The sequence below is a fragment of the Cryptomeria japonica genome, chromosome 10 (assembly GCF_030272615.1).
Source record: "Cryptomeria japonica chromosome 10, Sugi_1.0, whole genome shotgun sequence".
In the NCBI taxonomy this organism is placed as follows: Eukaryota; Viridiplantae; Streptophyta; class Pinopsida; order Cupressales; family Cupressaceae; genus Cryptomeria; species Cryptomeria japonica.
In genome coordinates this window covers 692,157,222-692,180,110 of record NC_081414.1, presented here as the reverse complement: position 1 = coordinate 692,180,110, position 22,889 = coordinate 692,157,222, and the positions used below count along the sequence as shown (strand labels likewise).

Sequence of the window (22,889 nt, the reverse complement as noted above, 5' to 3'; positions counted from 1 at the left end):
TTTATTTTATTGATTAATCTGAAGATATAAATCTATCCTTTAATCGCCAGTTTTCAAAAATATGATTGAGTTGAATGTTCAGATTGCTGATTGAATATACACAGTGTAGAATTCACAGAGATATTCCACTCAGCATATAAACCACAAAGATCTTAACGCAGCATATAACCACATAGATCTTTCACCCACAACTGTCTAGTATTCCACGCGCTGATATGTATTGCTATTTCTCTATGCATAGCTATTTCTCTATGCATAGCTATAAGTTATATTTGCTGCTGTATATCATCCACCGCTCAGTATGTATTATTCTTACTTAGCATATATATATATGTTGCAGACTTTACCCAAACTCACCTGGCAGACCAATCACTCAGATCGCATAATATACCTTTTATTCTTCTTATATGTTTCCTAATGTCCACGACTTGGAGATGAAATACCTGATAAGGGAACATGGACTGACATGTCCCCAATTGGGGAGTCACTAAGAAAGTGTGCGATTAGTTATGAGCAAACAGCCGATACATTATGCAATCAATATGTAATTGATATTAATTATCCACTAAGAAAATGGATATTAACACAAAAAGAACTTATAAAATAATAGTTAGAGAAGTAATGAAATCGCTGATATAGGACAGCGATCATAAGGAAATAAATAAACTGTTAATAAAGGTTATTGCAGCAGTCAGAGGAAAAGATATCTCTTGCTTCTATAACATTAACACTCCCTCTTAGCTTGTGATGTCCCCACTCTAGTCAGTTTCAGTGATTGATGGGTTCGTCCATTATTTTGGACTATTGTAGGCTAACATTCTGGATAGAGGGTCTCAGTGGCAGTTCCACTTCTTCAGTTCAATGTTAGGTTCAGTTCCAGGACCTTAGCAGTTAGAGTGTGGGCTTAGTTGAGGGACTTACTATTTATAGTAAGTCAATTTAGAAGTTGTGCTATTTTTAGTCAGGGCACCTGCACACATGGGAGTTATTTAGTATTGACTCCAGCTTCAAATGACACGTCAAAACACTAAATAATGAAGGAGATATTAATATTCTAGTGGCTAAGATATTTAATTAACTTATATGGTTATTATAAAGTCATAAAGTGACTTTATTAAATTAAAAAGCCAGTTAATATTATAAAGTGATTTCTATTAAATCACTTAAATAATTTGGGCGCCCAAGTTGACCATTAAACTATGGAAAGTTAATTAAATACATTTTAATGTATTTAAAATGCATTTGGGCGTATTTAGTGAAAATCGTGCCATTTGGGATTATAAGGAAATTGGAAGCAATTCAAACTCTATTATTGATTATTTGAAATTGCTTGATTTTGCTTTGTGAATTGTCTGAGACAAGGGTTTCAGTGGGTTTGCTATTGAAGAATGTGCATTCTTCATGGATGTGTGATTCTGAGGCTGTGAAAGATCAATTGAATTATTACAAACTGAGAGGGCTTCATTCAGGAGTCTTTATGTGCTTCATCAAAGATTAATGTATTCAGTTATTTGCAGATTTTGAATAAGAAGAGGGATATTCAGGTTTAGGCGTCCCATTTGCAGCATTTTGATTTCAATAAAAGCAGCCGTACACTTCTCCTTCGTGTGTTTAATGTGTTTGCTCCATCATGTCTTGCAATATGCTTTGTGGCTTACATGTCTATATCATATCTGTATCATGTTTGCTGTAATCTTTGTGTGTTTAGATTGTCATTATATGCTTCGATTTTTTCTTGCATGCCATGTATTTTCTTCGTGTCTTGCATGTTTCGTGTGTGTGCTCTATGTCTTGCGTGAATGGTTTGTGCATTATGTGTCTCCATCATGTTCTATTCATGTCTGATCTGTGTATTCTTTATTTCTTGTATGTGTCTTTTTCATTTTCTGTACGTCACATGAATTATATTGTGTGTTAATTAAGTTTTTGAATGTGTTTATTAAATTATGTGTTAATCAGATATTATATGCTTTGTAATTGTCTTGCATATCTGCTTTATCTTTAACTCGTCTTATATGATGTATGATTCATGTTTGCTTTGTGCATGCTCTATGCTCTATATATGCTTTGGATGCATCTAATCCATGTTTTGTTTTACCTTTGAATTATATTGTGGATTGGTTAAGTTGCTTAATGTGTTGTTTGCTGCGTGCCTTGCGTGATTTGTTTGTTCTCTTTGTTTCTTGCTTCTATGCTTTCTGTCTTACATATCTCTTACTTTCAATCTTTGTTTGCTAAGAATGTCATTATATACTTTGTATTCGTCTTGTACGTCATATTTGTTTGCAATGTGTCTAATGCATTTTGTGTTTTTGCTTTGTGTATTGTACGCCATATTTGTTTGCTCTGTGTCTGACGTATATGCTTTGTGCCTCGTGTTTGTATGATGTCTTGTTTGTGTATGCTTTATGCCCTACATGTGTCTACTCCAGTATTTTTATTTCTTGTGAATGAATTTGTTGATTCATTAAATTTCTCATTGTGTTTTTGAAATTATGGTGATGGCCGTTGGTATTGAGACAATTTTTCATATCAGGGTCTTTTTACCTCACTGCTTGGAAACAATGTTTGCTAACATTGTCGTTATATTCTTTGTATTTTTATTGTATGCCATGAGTGTTTGTTCTCATTCTTACGTGTTTTCTATGTGTGCTTCTTGTCTTGCTTATATACTTTGTGCCTTTTGTGTCTGCATCATGTTCGATTAGGTCTGAGTTGTGTATGCTATACACGTTGTATGTGTCCGTTTGTTATTATGTATAACACATGAATGGTATTTTGTATTGTTTAAGTTCCTCAGTGTGTCCGCTATATGTGTATTATGTCTGCTTTGTGTATACTCTATACCTTGCATGTGTCTTCCCCATGTTTTGTATTTCCCATGAATGACATTGTGGATGGATTAAGTTCTTGAATGTGTTTGTGAAACTCTAGGGATAATGCTTGGTATTGAGATATCCTTTGTTATTGAGGTCTCTTTACCTCACATGCTTGGACTCTTTGTTTGCTTAGATTGACATTGTATGCTTCGTAATTGTCTTGCATGTCTGCTTCATGTCTCACCTGTCTTACATGATGTTTGATTTATGTTTGCTTTGTGCATGCTCTATGTTCTATCTATGCTTTGTATGTATCTAATCCATGTTTTGTATTTCCTGTGAATTATATTGTGGATTGATTAAGCTGCTTAATGTGTTTTATTCAGCGTGTTTTGCATGATTTGTTCGTTCACGCTGTCTCTTGCTTCTATGCTTTCTGTCTTACATGTTTCTTACTTGGAATCTTTGTTTGCTAAGAATGTCATTATATGCTTCGTATTCGTCTTGTATGCCATATTTTTTTGCTCTGGGTCTTATGCATTTATGTGTCTTATGCTTTCTTTTTTATGTGTCTCTTACTTGGAATCTAATACATGTTAATGGCTTGTGCATTATGCATTTCTTACTATTGTGTGTTTTATGTGTTCCCTCCCTGTCTTGCAATATGCTTTGTGGCTTATGTGTCTGTATCATATCTGTATCTCGTTTGCTCTAATCTTTGCGTGTTAAGATTGTCATTATATGCTTCAAATTTTTCTTGCATGAAATATGTGTTTTCTTCGTGTCTTGCATGTTTTGTGTGTGTGCTCTATCTCTTGCATGAATGCTTTGCACGTTATGTGACTACATCATATTTTATTCATGTGTGATTTGCGTACTCTTTATTCCTTGTATGTGTCTGCTTCATGTTCCGTATGTCACATGAATTATATTGTGTGTTCATAGAATATTATATGCTTCGTAATCGTCTTGCATATTTGTTTATGTCTTACTTGTCTTATATTATATTTGATTCATGTTTGCTTTTTGGATGCTCTATGCTCTATATATGCATCTAATTCATGTTTTGTATTTCCTGTGAATTATATTGTGGATTGGTTAAGTTGCTTAATGTGTTGTTTGCTGTGTGCCTTGCGTGATTTGTTTGTTTTCTCTGTCTCTTGCTTGTATGCTTTCTGTCTTATGTGTCTCTTACTTGGAATCTTTGTTTGCTAAGAATGTCATTATATGCTCTGTATTCGTCTTGTATACCATATTTGTTTGCTATGTGTCTTATGCATTTTGTGTTTGTGCTTTGTGTATTGCATATATGCTTTGTGCCTTGCATGTTCCGATCATGTCTGATTTGTGTATGCTTTGTCATGTATGACTTGGAATCTTTGTTTTTTAACATTGTCAATATATGCTTTGTAATTGTCTTGCATGCAGTAGTTGTTTTCTCTATGTTGTACGTGTTTTGTGTGTTTTCTCCTTGTGTTGCGTATATTGTTTATGGCTTAGGTGTCTTCATCATGTATTCTTTATGTATGCTTATGTCATCCATGTGTCTGCTTCATGTTTTGAATTCGTCATGAATGACATTAGGGATTCATAAGTGTCTTAAGGCTCGATTGCTAAGTGACTTATCATGTGTACGGGCGTAAGCGCATTCCTCCGATAAAGTCGAGGCAATATGTAATGTGGTAAATTGTTGGCACACACAATTTCAAACTATGTTTAGTACCCATTTCGCCATGTGTGACTAGTCGTTTGAATATGCTTGGCTCAAGTTTAGATTGGCAATCTTAGTCACATCTCATGTTTCCCGGAGCTCTAAAGAAGCAAATATGGCAAGACACTAGTGTTCGTCGCTAATGCCCCAACAATTTACCTTCAAAACCTAAGGTTCAAATGTTGGTATTTGAATCTTATTGGACATTTCCTTTTTTTGTAGTTGGCCTTATCGAATATTTATTTATGAAAATGTGTAAGTTTGTTTGGTAAATTTGTCATTATATGCTTCGTAATTTTCTTCCATATCATATGTGTTTGCTCTGAGTCTTGCGTGTTTTATGTGTTTGCCCCATGTCTTGTGATATGGTTTGTGGCTTATGTGTCTGTATCATGTTCGCTTCATGTCTTGCGATATGCTTTTTGGCTTATGTGTCTATATCATGTTCACTCTAATCTTTGTGTGTTAAGATTGTCATTATATGCTTCGTATTTTTGTTGCATGCCATATGTGTTTTCTTCATGTCTTGCATGTTTTGTGTGTGTGTGCTCTATGTCTTATTCATGTTTTATTCATGTATTCTTTATTCCTTGTACATGTCTGGTTCATGTTCTGTATGTCACATGAATTGTATTGTGTGTTAATTAAGTTTTTGAATGTGTCTATTATATTTAGGGTATGTCTCTAGGCATTGCGACAACCTTTCATATCGAGGTCTTCAATTTGTTGACTTGGAATCTTTGTTTGGTAGTATTGTCATTATATGCTTTGTAATTTTCTTGCATATTATATGTGCTGGCTCTGTGACCTACGTGTTTCATGCGTTTGTTGTCTTTGACATACAGGCTTTATGCGTTATTTGTTTGTATCGTGTTTGCTTTTTGTATTTTATTCTTTATGCCCTGTATGTGTCTATTTGATGTATTGTATTTCTTGTAAATGATGGCGTGTGTTGATTAAATTCCTTAATGTGTTTGTGAAATCATGGTGATGACGCTTGGTATTGAGACAACCATTGATACCGAGGTGTTTTTACGTCACTGACTTGGAATCTATGTTTGCTTTGATTGTCATTAGATGCTTTGTATTTTTATTGCACAGAATGTGTTTCCTCTGTTTTATGTGTGCTTCTTGTCTTTCATATATGCTTTGTGCCATACGTGTTTGCATCATGTCCGATTCATGTTTGACTTGAGTATGCTATATATCCTGTATGTGCTCGCTTGATGTTCTGTATTTCACACGAATAATATTGTGTATTGATGAAGTTCCCCAATGTGTTTGTTATATTCTAGGGATAATGCTTGGTATTTAGACAACCTGTCATACCGAGGTATCTTCACTCCATTGACTTTGGATGTTTGCTTTGTAACCCTCTCATTATATGCTTCGTAATTGTCTTTTATATCATATGTGTTTGCTTTGTGTTTTGCATGTTTGCTCGTTGTCTTGTATATAGTCTTTGTGCCCGAGGTTTCTGCATCACATCTTCTTTGTGTATGCTTATGTCGTGGATGAGTCTCCTTCATGTTTTCAATTTATCGCGAATCGCATTCTAGGTTAGTAAGTGCCTTAATATATCATGTGCATGGGTGTTAGGACATACCTCTGCTAAAAGCCGGGCTATATGAAGTGTCGTAAATTTTTGACACTCATAATTTCACACTGTGTTTAGCACCCCTTTTGTCGTGTGTAGTGTGAATGAGCTTGCCTCAAGTTTAGAATGGCAATCCTGGTCACATCTTAGGTTGAGAGGTCCGTAGTTGACCGATTTTGTAATTAAGCATGTATGTAGCAGGTCAGTGAGCCAAATCTTGTAACTCGGATGTTACCAGTTGTTTGTAATCATTTTTTATGATCTAATTCATTCAGTTCTGCATTGCCTCCATCATATCCTCTTGTTTCCGTTGTGTTTTCTCTTGCTGCTTGGTCCGGATTGATCTCTTTGTGGTTCCTCCTAATTGGTTACTGCACCACTTATGGTCCCTGGGCCTTTGAAGAACCAAATCTAGTAGGACAGTAGTGTCCATTACTAGTGTCTCGACAATTTGTCTACAAAATCCAAGATTCCTTTGAAGAGCCAAATCTAGTAGGACAGTAGTGTCCATTACTAGTGTCTCGACAATTTGTCTACAAAATCCAAGATTCAAATGTCGGCGTCTAGATCTTATCGGACATGTCCTTTTTTTGTGGTTGACCTTTCTCAAAAATTTGCATAGGAAAAGGTATTGATGAAAAACCTACCAGGACTCGTGAGCCCTAGTTGGCTGTGAGTCACTCGCGGATATACTCGCAGACGGGTTTTATTGAAAATCGCGGCGAGTTTATTCTGCAAAAATCACCGATAATCGCCCAACGCGCGCAAAAAAACGGTGTGAAAATTAATACGAATGTGTTAAAGTCGAAAAAAAATCTAAAACGGGTCAATTTTATTTCATTTCAAGCCACGATGAGAGGAAAAAAAACAGGACGCAATTGCAAGCACGACGCATGTAAAAAAGGTGCGACTAGGGCAAGGTTGCAGACGAAAACCCAAGGGACAAGTGCTCGATTTTAGGTTATATATCGATTTCATTTACGTATTAATATACTGGCCCACTGGGCAATACGTTTCGGTTTGAAGGATTATATATGACATTTTTTTTGTAATACGTTTTAAGGATTATATATGACATTGTTTTTGTCATATACAATACGTATATAATACCCACAGTAACATAGGTATATAATACCCTATTAATAAATTTCCTATATATGTTACTATGGGTATTAATAAATTTACTATATATAATACTTATATAAATAAAATATATAAAATGTCCTATATTAGAACGTATTAAGAAATGTCCTACTCCTAATAAATGTCCTATATATGTTACTGTGGGTATTATATACGTATTAATAAATGTCCTAATACATGTGAATTACACTATATAAATAAAATATATAAAATGTCCTAAAAATAAAATATATAAATGTCCTATATATGTTTTAATACATATATAATACCAATAGTAACATTTTTGACATTTTTTGTCATATATAATACTTTAATTCACATGTTGCACTTGTTTTTTGGTTTATGCTATGTATTTAACTCAAACTTTGATTTATATATCATGGAAATCAGTTCATGTTATACAAATTTTGTGTAAATGTGTGTTTTTGAATAATATTAAAAAAAAAATGTATTTTCAAAATGTTCAATAAAGTTGCCGAATATTGCCGAGTTTTTCCCCGAGTTTTTAAAAAAAATTGGGCTTGTTGAGTCCTTGCAGAGTCCCAGTTTTTCAACCTTGGGAAAAGGTGTAAGTTGCATATAAATTTGACTCCTATTCTCATTTGGAAAGCATGGATAGACAATCTATTTAATGTCCTGAGCATTGTCTCTAGCAATTAGTCAAGATTAATCAAGCCCGCTGTCATTTGGAATGAAGTAATTTCATTTCTTATTTATTGTTGTTATCATGCTGTATACTAACACTTGTAGGTCTTCATCACCACCTTGTATTGAAAGCAAGCAGGGTCTTCATGTCTAAGGTAATTATTACTAGTTATGTTATTTGTATTTGTCTCTAATTTCCTAACAGCACACAATTGTTATTATTATCATTGTAGTTGTTGTGGACGTGGGAACACCAATACGGGGTTTGACCAAGGCAATCCTATATACAACGCATCATTTTAACCTCTCTTGTGTGTGTAGGTGCAAATCTAAAGAATTCAAATTATGACAGTGGCGCAAACGGACAAAGCAGACTACGACGAATAGTTCTAGGCTTTGAACAATGCAATATACTTGGACACTAGCGATAAACACTTTTGTCCTCTTGTCTTAGCAATAGATTTTGTGGATAACTGCTTGGTCAAAGGGTTGATGACATCAACTCTTGTCAGAATATATTTCGGAAAGTAGCGCCTAGCGTTGGAGTCTTGTCTAGTCGGCGTCAACTTTCTGTCCAAGGTTCGTCTCTTTATTTCAATTTCATATATGCTTTCCTCTTTTGTAGTTTTCTTCTGTATTTTGCAAATTATATAAAACTTGTTTAATTTAGACTACTTTAGCCTAGTTTGTTGCAAACACTTAACCAAGATCCTTTTAGGGCTGAGTTCTTTACTACGTTGCTGTCTAATATAAGAAATTCGTAGTTATATATGTGGATTATTGCCATTCGTGGTGGTACAATCTTATGTGCAATCATACGTTATCTTGGATAGTAACATAGTAGTCTCTAGCTTTTTTGTCATTACCTATACACTTGGGGGAAGGATGACTGGTTTTTTGAGGTGTGTATCCTTTTTAACTAGTTGATGTCCCCTCTTTGTGGTGGTGTGGATTTTCTTTATGCCCCTAGAGGCGTGTTTATTAGTCTTCCTATTACAAGTTGTAGTGGTTAATGGATTTCCCAGCATAAGGAAGCTTCTTGAATTCATATGACTCACTTTGATCAGCGAGTATAATGCATCTTGCTAGTTTGTGATCTTTTTCCATTTACATTCCCTAATATATTTGTGGTCTTTGAATCACCCAACATGACAAAACTTGCTGGCTGTTGGACTTTATGTCTCACGTTGATCACTTAGCACAAAGTGGATTGCTAGTTTGTGATCTTTTGTTGCTTATACTCTTTTAGGCATTGGTGCTCTATTAATCACCCAACATAAAACAATTTGTTGGCTAGTGGAATTCATATGGCTCACCTTAATCAACTAGTATAGTGCAACTTGTTGCTTTGTGATGTTTTGTTGTTTACACTACATGAGGCGTTAGTTGTTTATGAATTATCTAGCGTAACACAACTTGTTGGCCAGTGGAATTCACAAACATTGTTTGTCATTCATGGTTAGATAGAATAAGACAACTTGGTAGACCCATTGGTTATTTGTAATTTTCATGACACCTATCGACAAGCATGCTGGTGCTCGAGTGATTATATGGTTAGTAACTGTCTTGCATATCATATTTGTTGGATCTAGGACGTTCGTGTTTTTTGTGCTTGCTCTATGTCTGACGTATATTATTTGTGCAGCATGTGTTTGTATCATGTCTTGTTTGTGTATGGTTTATGCGGTATATGTGTCTACTCAATGTTTTTCATTTCTTGTGAATGAATTTGTTGATTCATTATTTTTCTCAATGTGTTTGTGAAATTATGGTGATGGCCCTTGGTATTGAGACATCTCTTCATGCCAGGGTCTTTTTACCTCACTGCATGGAAAGTATGTTTGCCAACATTGTCATTATATTCTTTGTATTTTTATTGCATGCCATGAGTGTTTGCTCTGTGTCTTATGTGTTTTCTCTGTGTGCTTGTCTTGCATATATACTTTGTGCCTTGTGTGTCTGCATCATGTCCGATTTATGTCTGAGTTGTGTATGCTATACACGTCGTATGTGCCCACTTGTTGTTATGTATACCACATGAATGATATTGTGTATTGATTAAGTTCCTCAATGTGTCCGTTATATGTGTATTATGTCTGCTTTGTGTATGCTCTAGACCCTGCATGTGTCTTCTCGATGCTTTGTATTTCCCATGGATGACATTGTGGATGGATTAAGTTCTTGAATGTGTCTCTGAAACTCCAGGGATGATGCTTGGTATTGAGACATCCTTTGTTATTGAGGTCTCTTTACCTCAATGATTGCTTAGATTTACATTGTATGGTTCGTAATTGTCTTGCATGTCTTCTTTATATATCTCCTGTCTTACATGATGTTTGATTCATGTTTGCTTTCTATCTTACGTGTCTCTTACTTGGAATCTAATCCATGAAAATGCTTTATGCGTTACACATTTCTTGCTCTCTGTCTCGTGTGTTTAATGTGTTTGCTCCATCATGTCTTGCAATATGCTTTGTGGCTTACGTGTCTATATCATATATGTATCATGTTTGCTGTAATCTTTGTGTGTTAAGATTGTCATTATATGCTTCATATTTATCTTGTATGCCATGTGTTTTCTTCGTGTCTTGCATGTTTCGCGTGTGTGCTCTATGTCTTGCATGAATGGTTTGTGTGTTATGTGTCTGCATCATGTTTTATTCATGTCTGATCTGTGTATTCTTTATTTCTTGTATGTGTCTTTTTCATGTTCTGTACGTCACATGAATTATATTGTGTGTTAATTAAGTTTTTGAATGTGTTTATTAAATTATGTGTTAATCAGATATTATATGCTTTGTAATTGTCTTGCATATCTGCTTTATCTTTTACCCGTCTCATATGATGTATGATTCATATTTGCTTTGTGCATGCTCTATGCTCTATATATGCTTTGGATGCATCTAATCCATGTTTTGTATTACCTTTGAAGTATGTTGTGGATTGGTTAAGTTGCGTAATGTGTTGTTTGCTGCGTGCCTTGCGTGATTTGTTTGGTTTATTTGTTTCTTGCTTGTATGCTTTCTGTCTTACATGTCTCTTACTTGCAATCTTTGTTTACTAAGAATGTCATTATATACTTTGTATTCGTCTTGTACGCCATATTTGTTTGCTAGTGTCTAATGCATTTTTTTTTTGTGCTTTGTGCCTTGCATGGTACGATCATGTTTGATTTGTGTATGCTTTATGTCATGTATGATTTGGAATCTTTGTTTCTTAACATTGTCATTATATGGTTGGTAATTGTGTTGCATGCAGTAGTTGTTTTCTCTGTGTTCTACATGTTTTGTGCATTTTCTTCTTGTCTTGCGTATATTATTTATGCCTTAGGTGCCTTCATCATGTATGCTTGTGTCGTGCATGTGTCTGCTACATGTTCTACATTCATCATGAATGACATTATGGATTCATAAGTGTCGTTAGGCTCGATTGCTCAATAACTTATTATGTGTATGGGCAGCCATTTTGCCATGTGTGACTAGTCGTGTGAATATGCTTGGCTCAAGTTCAGATTGGCAATCTTAGTCACATCTCATGGTTCTCGGAGCTTTGAAGAACCAAATATGGCAAGACACTAGTGTCCTCCGCTAATTTCCTGACAATTTGCCTCCGATATCTAAAGTTCAAATGTTGGTGTTTGGATCTTATTGGACATGCCCTTTTTTTGTAAAGGCCTATTCGAATATTTATTTATGAAAAGGTGTAAGTTTGTTTGGTAAAATTGTCATTATATGGTTCGTAATTTTCCTCCATATCATATTTGTTTGCTTTGTGTCTTGCCTGTTTTATGTGTTTGCTCCATGTCTTGCGATATGCTTTGTGGCTTACGTGTCTTAATCATGTTTGCTCTAATCTTTGTGTTTTAAGATTGTCATTATATGCTTCGTATTTTTCTTGCATGCCATATGTGTTTTCTTCATGTCCTGCATGTTTTGTGTGTGTGTGCTCTATGTCTTGCGTGAATGCTTTGTGCGTTATATCTCTAGATCATGTTTTATTCACGTATTCTTTATTCCTTCTACTTGTCTGCTTCATGTTCTGTATGTCACATGATTTATATTGTGTTAATTAAGTTTTTGAATGTGTTTATTATATTTAGGGGATGAATCTTGGTATTGAGACAACCTTTCATACCGAGGTCTTCAACTTGTTGACTTACAATCTTTATTTGGAAGAATTGTCATAATATGCTTCGTAATTTTCATGCATATTATATGTGCTGGCTTTGTGATCTATGTGTTTTGTGCATTTGCTGTCTCTGGCATATATGCTTTTGTGACTTATTTGTTTGTCTCGTGTTTGATTTTTGTATATTATGTGTTATGTCCTATGTGTTTGTTTGACATTTTGTATTTATTGTAAATGATGGCGTGTGTTGATTAAATTCGCCAATGTGTTTTTTAAATTATGGTGATGATGGTTCGTATTGAGACAACCATGCATACCGACGTGTTTTTACGTCACTGACTTGGAGTCTATGTTTGTTCTGATTGTCATTATGTGCTTTGTATTTTTATTGCACACCATGTGTTTACTTTGTGTTTTATGTGTGTTTCTTGTTTTTCATATATACTTTGTGCCATACGTGTTTGCATTACGTCCAATTCATGTGTGATGTGAGTGATATATATCCTGCGTGAGCTTGCTTCATGTTCTGTATATCACATGAATAATATTGTGTGTTAATGAATTTCTCCAATGTGTTTGTTATATTCTGGGGATGATGCTTGGTATTTAGACAACCTTTCATACTGAGGTATGTTCACCCCATTGACTCTGGATGTTTGCTTTGTAAGTTTGTCATTATATGCTTCGTAATGGTCTTCTATATGATATGTGTTTTCTCTCTATTTTGCGTGTTTGCTCATCTTGTGTATAGCCTTTGTGCTTGAGGTGTTTGCATCGCGTCTTCTTTGGTGTATGCTTATGTCGTGGATGAGTCTCCTTCATGTTTTGAATTTATCGTGAATGGCATTCTAAATTGGTAATTGTCTTAATATATCATGTGCATGGGTGTAAGTACATACGCCCGCTAAAACTCAGGCTATATGTAGTGTCGTAAATTTTTGACACTTATAATTTCATATTGTTTTTAGCATCCCTTTTGCTGTGTGTCATGTAAATGAGCTTGCCTCAAGTTAAGAATTGCAATCCTAGTCACATCTTATGGTCGTTGGTCCTTTGAAGAACCAAATCTAGTAGAAAAGGAGTGTCCATTGCTAGTGTCCCGACAATTTGGCTACAAAATCTAAGGTTCAAATGTCGGCGTCGGGATCTTATCGGACATGTCCTTTTTTTGTTGTTGACATTTCTTAGAAATTTACTTATGAAAAGGTGTAAGTTGCATATAAATGTGACTCGTATTCTTATTTCAAAAGCATGGATAGACAATATATTAAAACGTATGGGCAATCTCTCTAGCAATCAGTTAATATTAATCAAGCCCGCTGTAATTTGTAATGAAGTAACTTCGTTTCATTTTTATTGTTATTATCATGTTGTATACTAACACTTGTAGGTCTTCATCACCACCTTGTGTTGAAAGCAAGCATGGTCTTCATATCTAACGTAAGTATTACTAGTTATGTTATTTGTATGTCTCTAGTTTCTTAAGAGCACACAATTGTTATTATTATCATTGTAGTTGCTGTGGAGGTGGGTTAACCAATATGGTATTTGACCAAGGCAAGCCTATATACAACACATCGCTTTTACCTCCCTTGTGTGTAGGTGCAGATCCGAAAAATTCAAATTATGACAGAGGCGCAAATGGACGAAGCAGACTCCGATGAATAGTTCTAGAGTTTGAACAATGCAATATACTTGGACACTAGTGACAAACACTTTTGTCCTCTTTTTTTAGCAACAAATTTTGTGGATAACTTCTTGGTCAAATGGTGGTTGACATTGACTCTTGTCAGAATATATTTCGGAAAGTAACACGTAGCGATGGAGTCTTGTCTAGTCGACGTCAACTTCCTCTCCGAGGTTCGTCTCTTTGTTTCAATTTCATATATGCTTTCCTCTTTTGTCATTCGTAGTGGTACAATCTTATGTACAATCATACATTATCTTGGCTAGTAACATAGTAGTCTAGTTTTTTTGTCACTTCCTATGCATTTGGGGGAAGGACAACTGGTTTTTTTAGTTTTGTATCCTTTTGACTAGTTGATGTGCCCTCTTAGTGGTGGTGTGGATTTTCTTTATGCCCCTTGAGGCGTGGTTATTAGTCTTCCTCTTACAAGCTGTGGTTGTTAATGAATTTCCCGGATTAGGGAAGCTTGTGAGCTATTTCAATTCATATGACTCACTTTGATCACCTAGTACAATGCATCTTGCTAGTTTGTGATCTTTTGCCAGTTACATTCCCTAAGGTATTCGTGGTATTTGGATCAGGCAACATGACAAAACTCGTTGGCTATTGGAATTTAGGCATTGGTGTTTTATTAATCACCCGACATAACAAAATTTGCTGGCTAGTGGAATTGATATGGTTCACCTGGATCACCTAGTATACCGCAACTTGCTAATTTGTGATCTTTTGTTGTTTACACTACACGAGGCGTTAGTTGTTTATGAATTATCCAGTCTAACACAACTTGGTGGCCAATGTAATTTACAAACATGTTTTGTCATTCATGGTCAGATGGAATAAGACAACTTGCTAGACACATTGGGTATTTTTTAATGTGCATCACACTTATCGACAAGCATTCTAGTGTTCGAATCATTATATGGTTAGCAACCGTCTTGCATATCATATTTGCTGGCCTTGTGACCTTTGTGTTTTTTGTGTTTGCTCCGTGTCTAACATATATGCTTTGTGCCTCATGTTTGTATCATTTCTTTTTTCTGTATGCTTTATGTGCTACGTGTCTACTCCATGTTTCTTATTTCTTGTGAATGAATTTGTTGATTCATTAAATTTCTCAATGTGTTTGTGAAATAATGGTGATGGCGGTTGGTATTGAGACAATTTTTCATACCTGGGTCTTTTTACCTCACTGCTCGGAAACTATGTTTGCTAACATTGTTGTTATATTCTTTATATTTTTATTGTATGCCATGAGTGTTTGTTCTCATTCTTACGTGTTTTCTATGTGTGCTTCTTGTCTTGCATATATACTTTGTGCCTTTTGTGTCTGCATCATGTTCGATTAGGTCTGAGTTGTGTATGCTATACACGTTGTATGTGTCTGCTTGTCATTATGTATAACACATGAATGGTATTTTGTATTGATTAAGTTCCTCAATGTGTCCGTTATATGTGTATTATGTATGCTTTGTGTATGCTGTATACCCTGCATGTGTCTTCCCCATGTTTTGTATTTCCCATGAATGACATTGTGGATGGATTAAGTTCTTGAAACTCCAGGGATGATGCTTGGTATTGAGACATCCTTTGTTATTGAGGTCTCTTTACCTCACATGCTTGGACTCTTTGTTTGCTTCGATTGACATTGTATGCTTTGTAATTGTTTTGCATGTCTGCTTCATGTCTCACTTGTCTAACATGATGTTTAATTTATGTTTGCTTTGTGCATGCTCTATGCTATATATATGCTTTGTATGCATCTAATCCATGTTTTGTATTTCCTGTGAATTATATTGTGGATTGATTACGTTGCTTAATGTGTTTTTTTCTTTGTGTGTTGTGTGATTTGTTTGTTCACGCTATCTCTTGCTTCTATGCTTTCTGTCTTACGTGTTTTTTACTTGGAATCTTTGTTTGCTAAGAATGTCATTATATGCTTCGTATTAGTCTTGTATGCCATATTTTTTTGCTCTGGGTCTTATGCATTTATGTGTATTATGCTTTCTTTTTTACGCGTCTCTTACATGGAATCTAATACATGTGAATGGCTTGTGCATTATGCATTTCTTACTTATGCGTGTTTTATGTGTTCCCTCCAACATGTGAATGGCTTGTGCGTTATGCATCTCTTACTTATGCGTGTTTTATGTGTTCCCTCCATGTCTTGCGATATGCTTTGTGGCTTATGTGTCTATATCATATCTGTATCTTGTTTTCTCTAATCTTTGTGTGTTAATATTGTCATTATATGCTTCAAATTTTTCCTGCATGACATATATCTTTTCTTCGTGTCTTGCATGTTTTGTGTGTGTGCTCTATCTCTTGGGTGAATTCTTTGTGCGTTATGTGACTACAACATGTTTTATTCATGTGGGATTTGTGTACTTTGTATTCCGCTTATGCATCTGCTTCATGTTCCGTATGTCACATGAATTATATTGTGTTAAGTTTTTGAATGTGTTTATTATATTGTGTGTTCATAGAATATTATATGCTTCGTAATTGTCTTGCATATCTGCTTTATGTTTTACCTGTTTATATTATGTTTGATTCATGTTTGCTTTGTGGATGCTCTATGTTCTATATATGCTTTGCATGCATCTAATTCGTGTTTTGTATTTCCTGTGAATTATATTGTAGATTGGTTAAGTTGCTTAATGTGATGTTTGCTGTGAGCCTTGCGTGATTTGTTTGTTTTCTCTGTCTCTTGCTTCTATGCTTTCTGTCTTATGTGTCTGTTACTTGAAATCTTTGTTCGCGAAGAATGTCATTATATGCTATGTATTCGCCTTGTATACCATATTTATTCACTATGTGTTTTATGCATTTTGTTTTTGTGCTTTGTGTATTGTATATATACTTTGTGCCTTGCATGTTCTGATCATGTCTGATTTGTGTATGCTTTATGTCATGTATGACTTGGAATCTTTGTTTGTTAACATTGTCAATATATGGTTTGTAATTGTCTTGCATGCAGTAGTTGTTTTCTCTATGTTCTACGTGTTTTGTGTGTTTTCTGCTTGTTTTGCGTATATTGTTTATGGCTTAGGTGTCTTCATCATGTGTTCTTTACGTATTCGTCTTTTATATCGAATTTTTGTTTGCCGTGTGTCGTGTGCATTTTGTGTTTATGCTTTGTGTATTGCATATATGCTTTGTGCCTTGCATGTTCCGATCATGTCTGATTTGTGTATGCTTTATGTCGTGTATGACTTGGAATCTGTGTTTGTTAACATTGTTAATATATGGTTTTTAATTGTCTTGCATGCAGTAGTTGGTTTCTCTATGTTCTACGTGTTTTGTGTGTTTTCTCCTTGTGTTGTGTATATTGTTTATGGCTTAGGTGTCTTCATCATGTATTCTTTATGTATGCTTATGTCGTCCATGTGTCTGCTTCATCTTCTGAATTCGTCATGAATGACATTATGGATTCATAAGTGTCTTAGGGCTCGATTGCTTAGTAACTTATCATGTGTACGGGCGTAAGTGCATACCTCCAATAAAGTCGAGGCAATATGTAGTGTGGTAAATTGTTGGTACTCACAATTTCAAACTATGTTTAGTACCCATTTTGCCATGTGTGACTAGTCGTGTGAATATGCTTGGCTCAAGTTTAGATTGGCAATCTTAGTCACATCTCATGTTTCCCAGAGATTTGAAGAACCAAATATGGCAAGACACTAGTGTTCGTCGGTAATGTCCCGACAATTTGCCTTTAAGACCTAAGCTTCAAATGTTGGTATTTGGATCTTATTGGACATGTCCTTTTTTTGTAGTTAGCCTTATCGAATATTTATTTATGAAAATGTCATTATATTCTTTGTATTTTTATTGCATGCCATCAGTGTTTGCTCTCTGTCTTACGTGTTTTCTCTGTGTGCTTCTTGTCTTGCATATATGCTTTGTGCCTTGTGGGTCTGCATCATGTCAGATTTATGTCCGAGTTGTGTACGCTATACACGTATGTGCCCGCTTGTTATTATGTATACCACATGAATGATATTGTATATTGATTAAGTTCCTCAATGTGTCCGTTATGTGTATTATGGCTGCTTTGTGTATGCTCTATACCTTGCATGTGTCTTCTCGATGCTTTGTATTTCCCATGAATGACATTGTGGATGGATTAAGTTCTTGAATGTGTATGTGAAACTCTAGGGATGATGCTTGGTATTGAGACATCCTTTGTTATTGAGGTCTCTTTACCTCAATGGTTACTTAGATTTACATTATATGGTTCGTAATTGTCTTGCATGTCTTCTTTATATTTTACCTGTCTTACATAATGTTTGATTCATGTTTGCTTTTTATCTTACGTGTCTCTTACTTGGAATCTAATCCATCCAAATGCTTTCTGTGTTACACATTTTTTGCTTTGTGTCTCGTGTGTTTAATGTGTTTGCTCCATCATGTCTTGCAATATGCTTTGTGGCTTACGTGTCTATATCATATCTGTATCATGTTTGCTGTAATCTTTGTGTGTTAAGATTGTCATTATATGCTTCGTATTTTTCTTGCATGCCATGTGTTTTCGACGTGTCTTGCATGTTTCGTGTGTGTGCTCTATGTCTCGCGTGAATGGTTTGTGCATTATGTGTCTGCATCTTGTTTTATTCATGTTTGATCTGTGCATTCTTTATTTCTTGTATGTGTCTTTTTCATGTTCTGTACGTCACATGAATTATATTGTGTTAATTAAGTTTTTGAATGTGTTTATTAAATTGTGTGTTAATTAGATATTATATGCTTTGTAATTGTCTTGCATATCTGCTTTATCTTTTACCTGTCTTATATGATGTATGATTCATGTTTACTTTGTGCATGCTCTATGCTTTATAGATGCTTTGGATGCATGTAATCCATGTTTTGTATTACCTTTGAATTATATTGTGGATTGGTTAAGTTGCTTAATGTGTTGTTTGCTGCGTGCCTTGCGTGATTTGTTTGTTTTCTTTGTTTCTTGCTTCTATGCTTTCTTTCTTACGTATCTCTTACTTGCAATCTTTGTTTGCTAAGAATGCCATTATATACTTTGTATTCGTCTTGTACGTCATATTTGTTTGCTATGTTTCTATTGCATTTTGTGTTTTTGCTTTGTGTATTGTCCGCCATATTTGTTTGCTCTGTGTCTGACGTATATGCTTTGTGCCTCGTGTTTGTATCATGACTTGTTTGTGTGCTTTATGCGCTACATGTGTCTACTCTAGTATTTTTATTTCTTGTGAATGAATTTGTTGATTCATTAAATTTCTCAATGTGTTTGTGAAATTATGGTGATGATCGTTGGTATTCAGACAATTTTTCATACCGGGGTCTTTTTACCTCACTGCTTCGAAACTATGTTTGCTAACATTGTCGTTATATTCTTTGTATTTTTATTGTATGCGATGAGTGTTTGTTCTCATTCTTACGTGTTTTCTATGTGTGCTTCTTTTCTTGCATATATACTTTGTGCCTTTTGCGTCTGGATCATGTTCGATTAGGTCTGAGTTGTGTATGCTATACACGTTGTATGTGTCAGCTTGTTATCATGTATAACACATGAATGGTATTTTCTATTGATCAAGTTCCTCAATGTGTCCGTTATATGTGTATTATGTCTGCTTTGTGCATGCTCTATACCGTGCATGTGTATTCCCATGTTTTGTATTTCCCATGAATGACATTGTGGATGGATTAAGTTTTTGAATGTGCTCATGACACTCTAGGGATGATGCTTGGTATTGAGACATCCTTTGTTATTGAGGTCTCTTTACCTGACATGCTTGGACTCTTTGTTTGCTTAGATTGACATTGTATGCTTCGTTATTGTCTTGCATGTCTGCTTCATGTCTCACCTGTCTTACATGATGTTTGATTTATGTTTGCTTTGTGCACGCTCTATGTTCTAGATATGCTTTGTATGTATCTAATCCATGTTTTGTATTTCCTGTGAATTGTATTGTGGATTGATTAAGTTGCTTAATGCATTTTTTTATGCATGTTTTGCGTGATTTGTTCATTCACGCTGTCTCTTGCTTCTATGCTTTCTGTCTTACGTGTTTCTTACTTCGAATCTTTGTTTGCTAAGAATGTCATTATATGCTTCGTATTCGTCTTGTATGCCATATTTTTTTGCTCTGGGTCTTATGCATTTATGTGTCTTATGCTTTCTTTTTTACGTGTCTCTTATTTGGAAACTAATACATGTGAATGGCTTGTGCATTATGCATTTCTTACTATTGCATGTTTTATGTGTTCCCTCCATGTCTTGCGATATGCTTTGTGGCTTATGTGTCTGTATCATATTTGTATCCTGTTTGCTCTAATCTTTGTGTGTTAAGATTGTCATTATATGCTTCAAATTTTTGTTGCATGACATATGTGTTTTCTTCGTGTCTTGCATGTTTTGTGTGTGTGCTCTATCTCTTGCGTGAATGTTTTGTGCGTTATGTGACTACATGTTTCATTCATGTGTGATTTGTGTACTCTTTATTCCTTGTATGTGTTTGCTTCATGTTCCGTATGTCACATGAATTATATTGTGTTAACTTTTTGAATGTGGTTATTATATTGTGTTCATAGAATATTATATGCTTCGTAATTGTCTTGCATATCTGCTTTATGTCTTACCTGTCTTATATTATGTTTGATTCGTGTTTTCTTTGTGGATGCTCTATGCTCTATATATGCTTTGTATGCATCTAATTCATGTTTTGTATTTCCTGTGAATTATATTGTGGATTGGTTAAGTTGCTTAATGTGTTCTTTGTTGTGTGTGTTGCGTGATTTGTTTGTTTTCTCTGTTTCTTGCTTCTATGCTTTCTGTCTTATGCGTCTGTTACTTGAAATCTTTGTTTGCTAAGAATGTCATTATATGCTTTGTATTCGTCTTGTATACCATATTTGTTTGCTATGTGTCTTATGCATTTTGTGTTTGTGCTTTGTGTATTGCATATATGCTTTGTGCCTTGCGTGTTCCGATCACGTGTGATTTGTGTTTGCTTTGTGTCATGTATGTCTTGGAATATTTGTTTGTTAACATTGCCAATATATGGTTTGTAATTGTCTTGCATGCAGTAGTTGTTTTCTCTATGTTGTACGTGTTTTGTGTGTTTTCTCCTTGTGTTGCGTATATTGTTTATGGCTTAGGTGTCTTCATAATGTATTGTTTCTGTATGCTTATGTCATCCATGTGTTTGCTTCATGTTTTGAATTCGTCATGAATGACATTATGGATTCATAATCATCTTAAGGATCGATTGCTCAAAAAGTTATCATGTGTACATGCGTAAGGGTATACCTCCAATAAAGTCGAGGCAATATGTAGTGTGGTAAATTGTTGGCACACACAATTTCAAACTATGTTTAGTACCCATTTTGCCATGTGTGACTAGTCGTGTGAATATGCTTGGCTCAAGTTTAGACTAGCTATCTTAGTCACATCTCATGTTTCCTGGAGCTTTGAAGAACCAAATATGGCAAGACACTAGTGTTGTCGGTAATGTCCTGACAATTTGCCTTTAAAACCTAACGTTCAAATATTGGTATTTGGATCTTATTGGAAAAGTCCTTTTTTGTAGTTGGCCTTATCGAATATTTATATATGAAAATGTGTAAGTTTTATTGGTAAAATTGTCATTATATGCCTCGTAATTTTCTTCCATATCTTATTTGTTTTCTATAGGTCTTGCGTGTTTTATGTGTTTGCTCCCTGTCTAGCGATATGCCTTGTGGCTTATTTGTCTATATCATGTACGCTGTAATCTCCGTGTGTTAAGATTGTCATTATATGCTTGCTTCGTATTTTTGTTGCATGCTATATGTCGTTTCTTCATGTCTTGCATGTTTTGTGTTTGTGTGCTCTATGTCTTGCTTGAATGCTGCGTGCATTGTGTGTCTACATCATGTTTTATTCATGTATTCTTTATTCCTTGTACGTGTCTGCTTCATGTTCTGTATGTCACACGAATTGTATTGTGTTAATTAAGTTTTTGAATGTGTTTATTATATTTAGGGGATGTCTTTAGGCATCGCGATAACCTTTCATATCGAGGTCCTCAATTTGTTGATTTGGAATCTTTGTTTGGTAGTATTGTCATTATATGCTGTGTAATTTTCTTGCATATTATATGTGCTGGCTCTGTGACCTACGTGTTTTGTGCGTTTGCTGTCTTTGGCATCCATGCTTTATGCGTTATTTGTTTGTATCCAGTTTGCTTTTTGTATATTATTCTTTATGCCCTGTATGTGTCTGTTTGATGTATTGTATTTCTTGTAAATGATAGCGTGTGTTGATTAAATTCCTCAATGTGTTGTGAAATTATGGTGATGGCGCTTGGTGTTGAGACAACCATTCATACCGAGGTGTTTTTACATCACTGACTTGGAATCTATTTTTGCTTTGATTGTCATTAGATGCTCTGAATTTTTATTGCACACAATGTGTTTCCTCTGATTAATGTCTGTTTCTTGTCTTACGTATATGCTTTGTGCCATACGTGTTTGCATCATGTCCGATTCATGTTTGACTTGAGTATGCTATATATCTTGTATGTGCTCGCTTGATGTTCTGTATTTCGCACGAATAATATTGTGTATTGATGAAGTTGCGCAATGTGTTTGTTATATTCTGGGGTTAGTGCTTGGTATTTAGACAACCTTTCATACCGAGGTATCTTCACCCCATTGACTTTGGATGTTTGCTTTGTAACCCTCTCATTATATGCTTCGTAATTGTGTTTTATATCATATGTGTTTGCTCTGTATTTTGCGTGTTTTGTGTGTTTGCTCCTTGTCTTGTATATAGTCTTTGTGCTCGAGGTTTCTGCATCGCGTATTCTTTGTGTATGCTTATGTCGTGGATGAGTCTCCTTCATGTTTTCAATTTATCGCGAATCGCATTTTAGGTTAGTAAGTGCCTTAATATATCATGTGCATGGGTGTAAGAACATACCTCCGTTGAAACCCAAGCTATATATAGTGTCGTAAATTTTTGACACTCATAATTTCAAACTGTGTTTAGCACCCCTTTTGCCGTGTGTAGTGTGAATGAGCTTGCCTCAAGTTTAGAATGGCAATCCTAGTCACATCTTAGATTTAGAGGTCTGTAGTTGACCGATTTTGTAATTAAGCATGTATGTATCAGACCAGTGAGCCGAATCTTGTAACCTAGATGTT

The 22,889-nt window shown here is 35.1% G+C and overlaps 1 protein-coding gene across 1 annotated transcript in view; it reads left to right on the top strand.

Annotated features, from left to right (window-relative positions):
- Positions 1-22,889, top strand: part of LOC131076570 (uncharacterized) — a 102,570-nt gene that overhangs the window by 17,229 nt on the left and 62,452 nt on the right. The window contains exon 4 of the mRNA XM_059212687.1: positions 8,048-8,070. Within this exon, the coding sequence (XP_059068670.1) occupies positions 8,048-8,070 (23 nt within the window). The remainder of the gene's footprint in view (positions 1-8,047; positions 8,071-22,889) is intronic.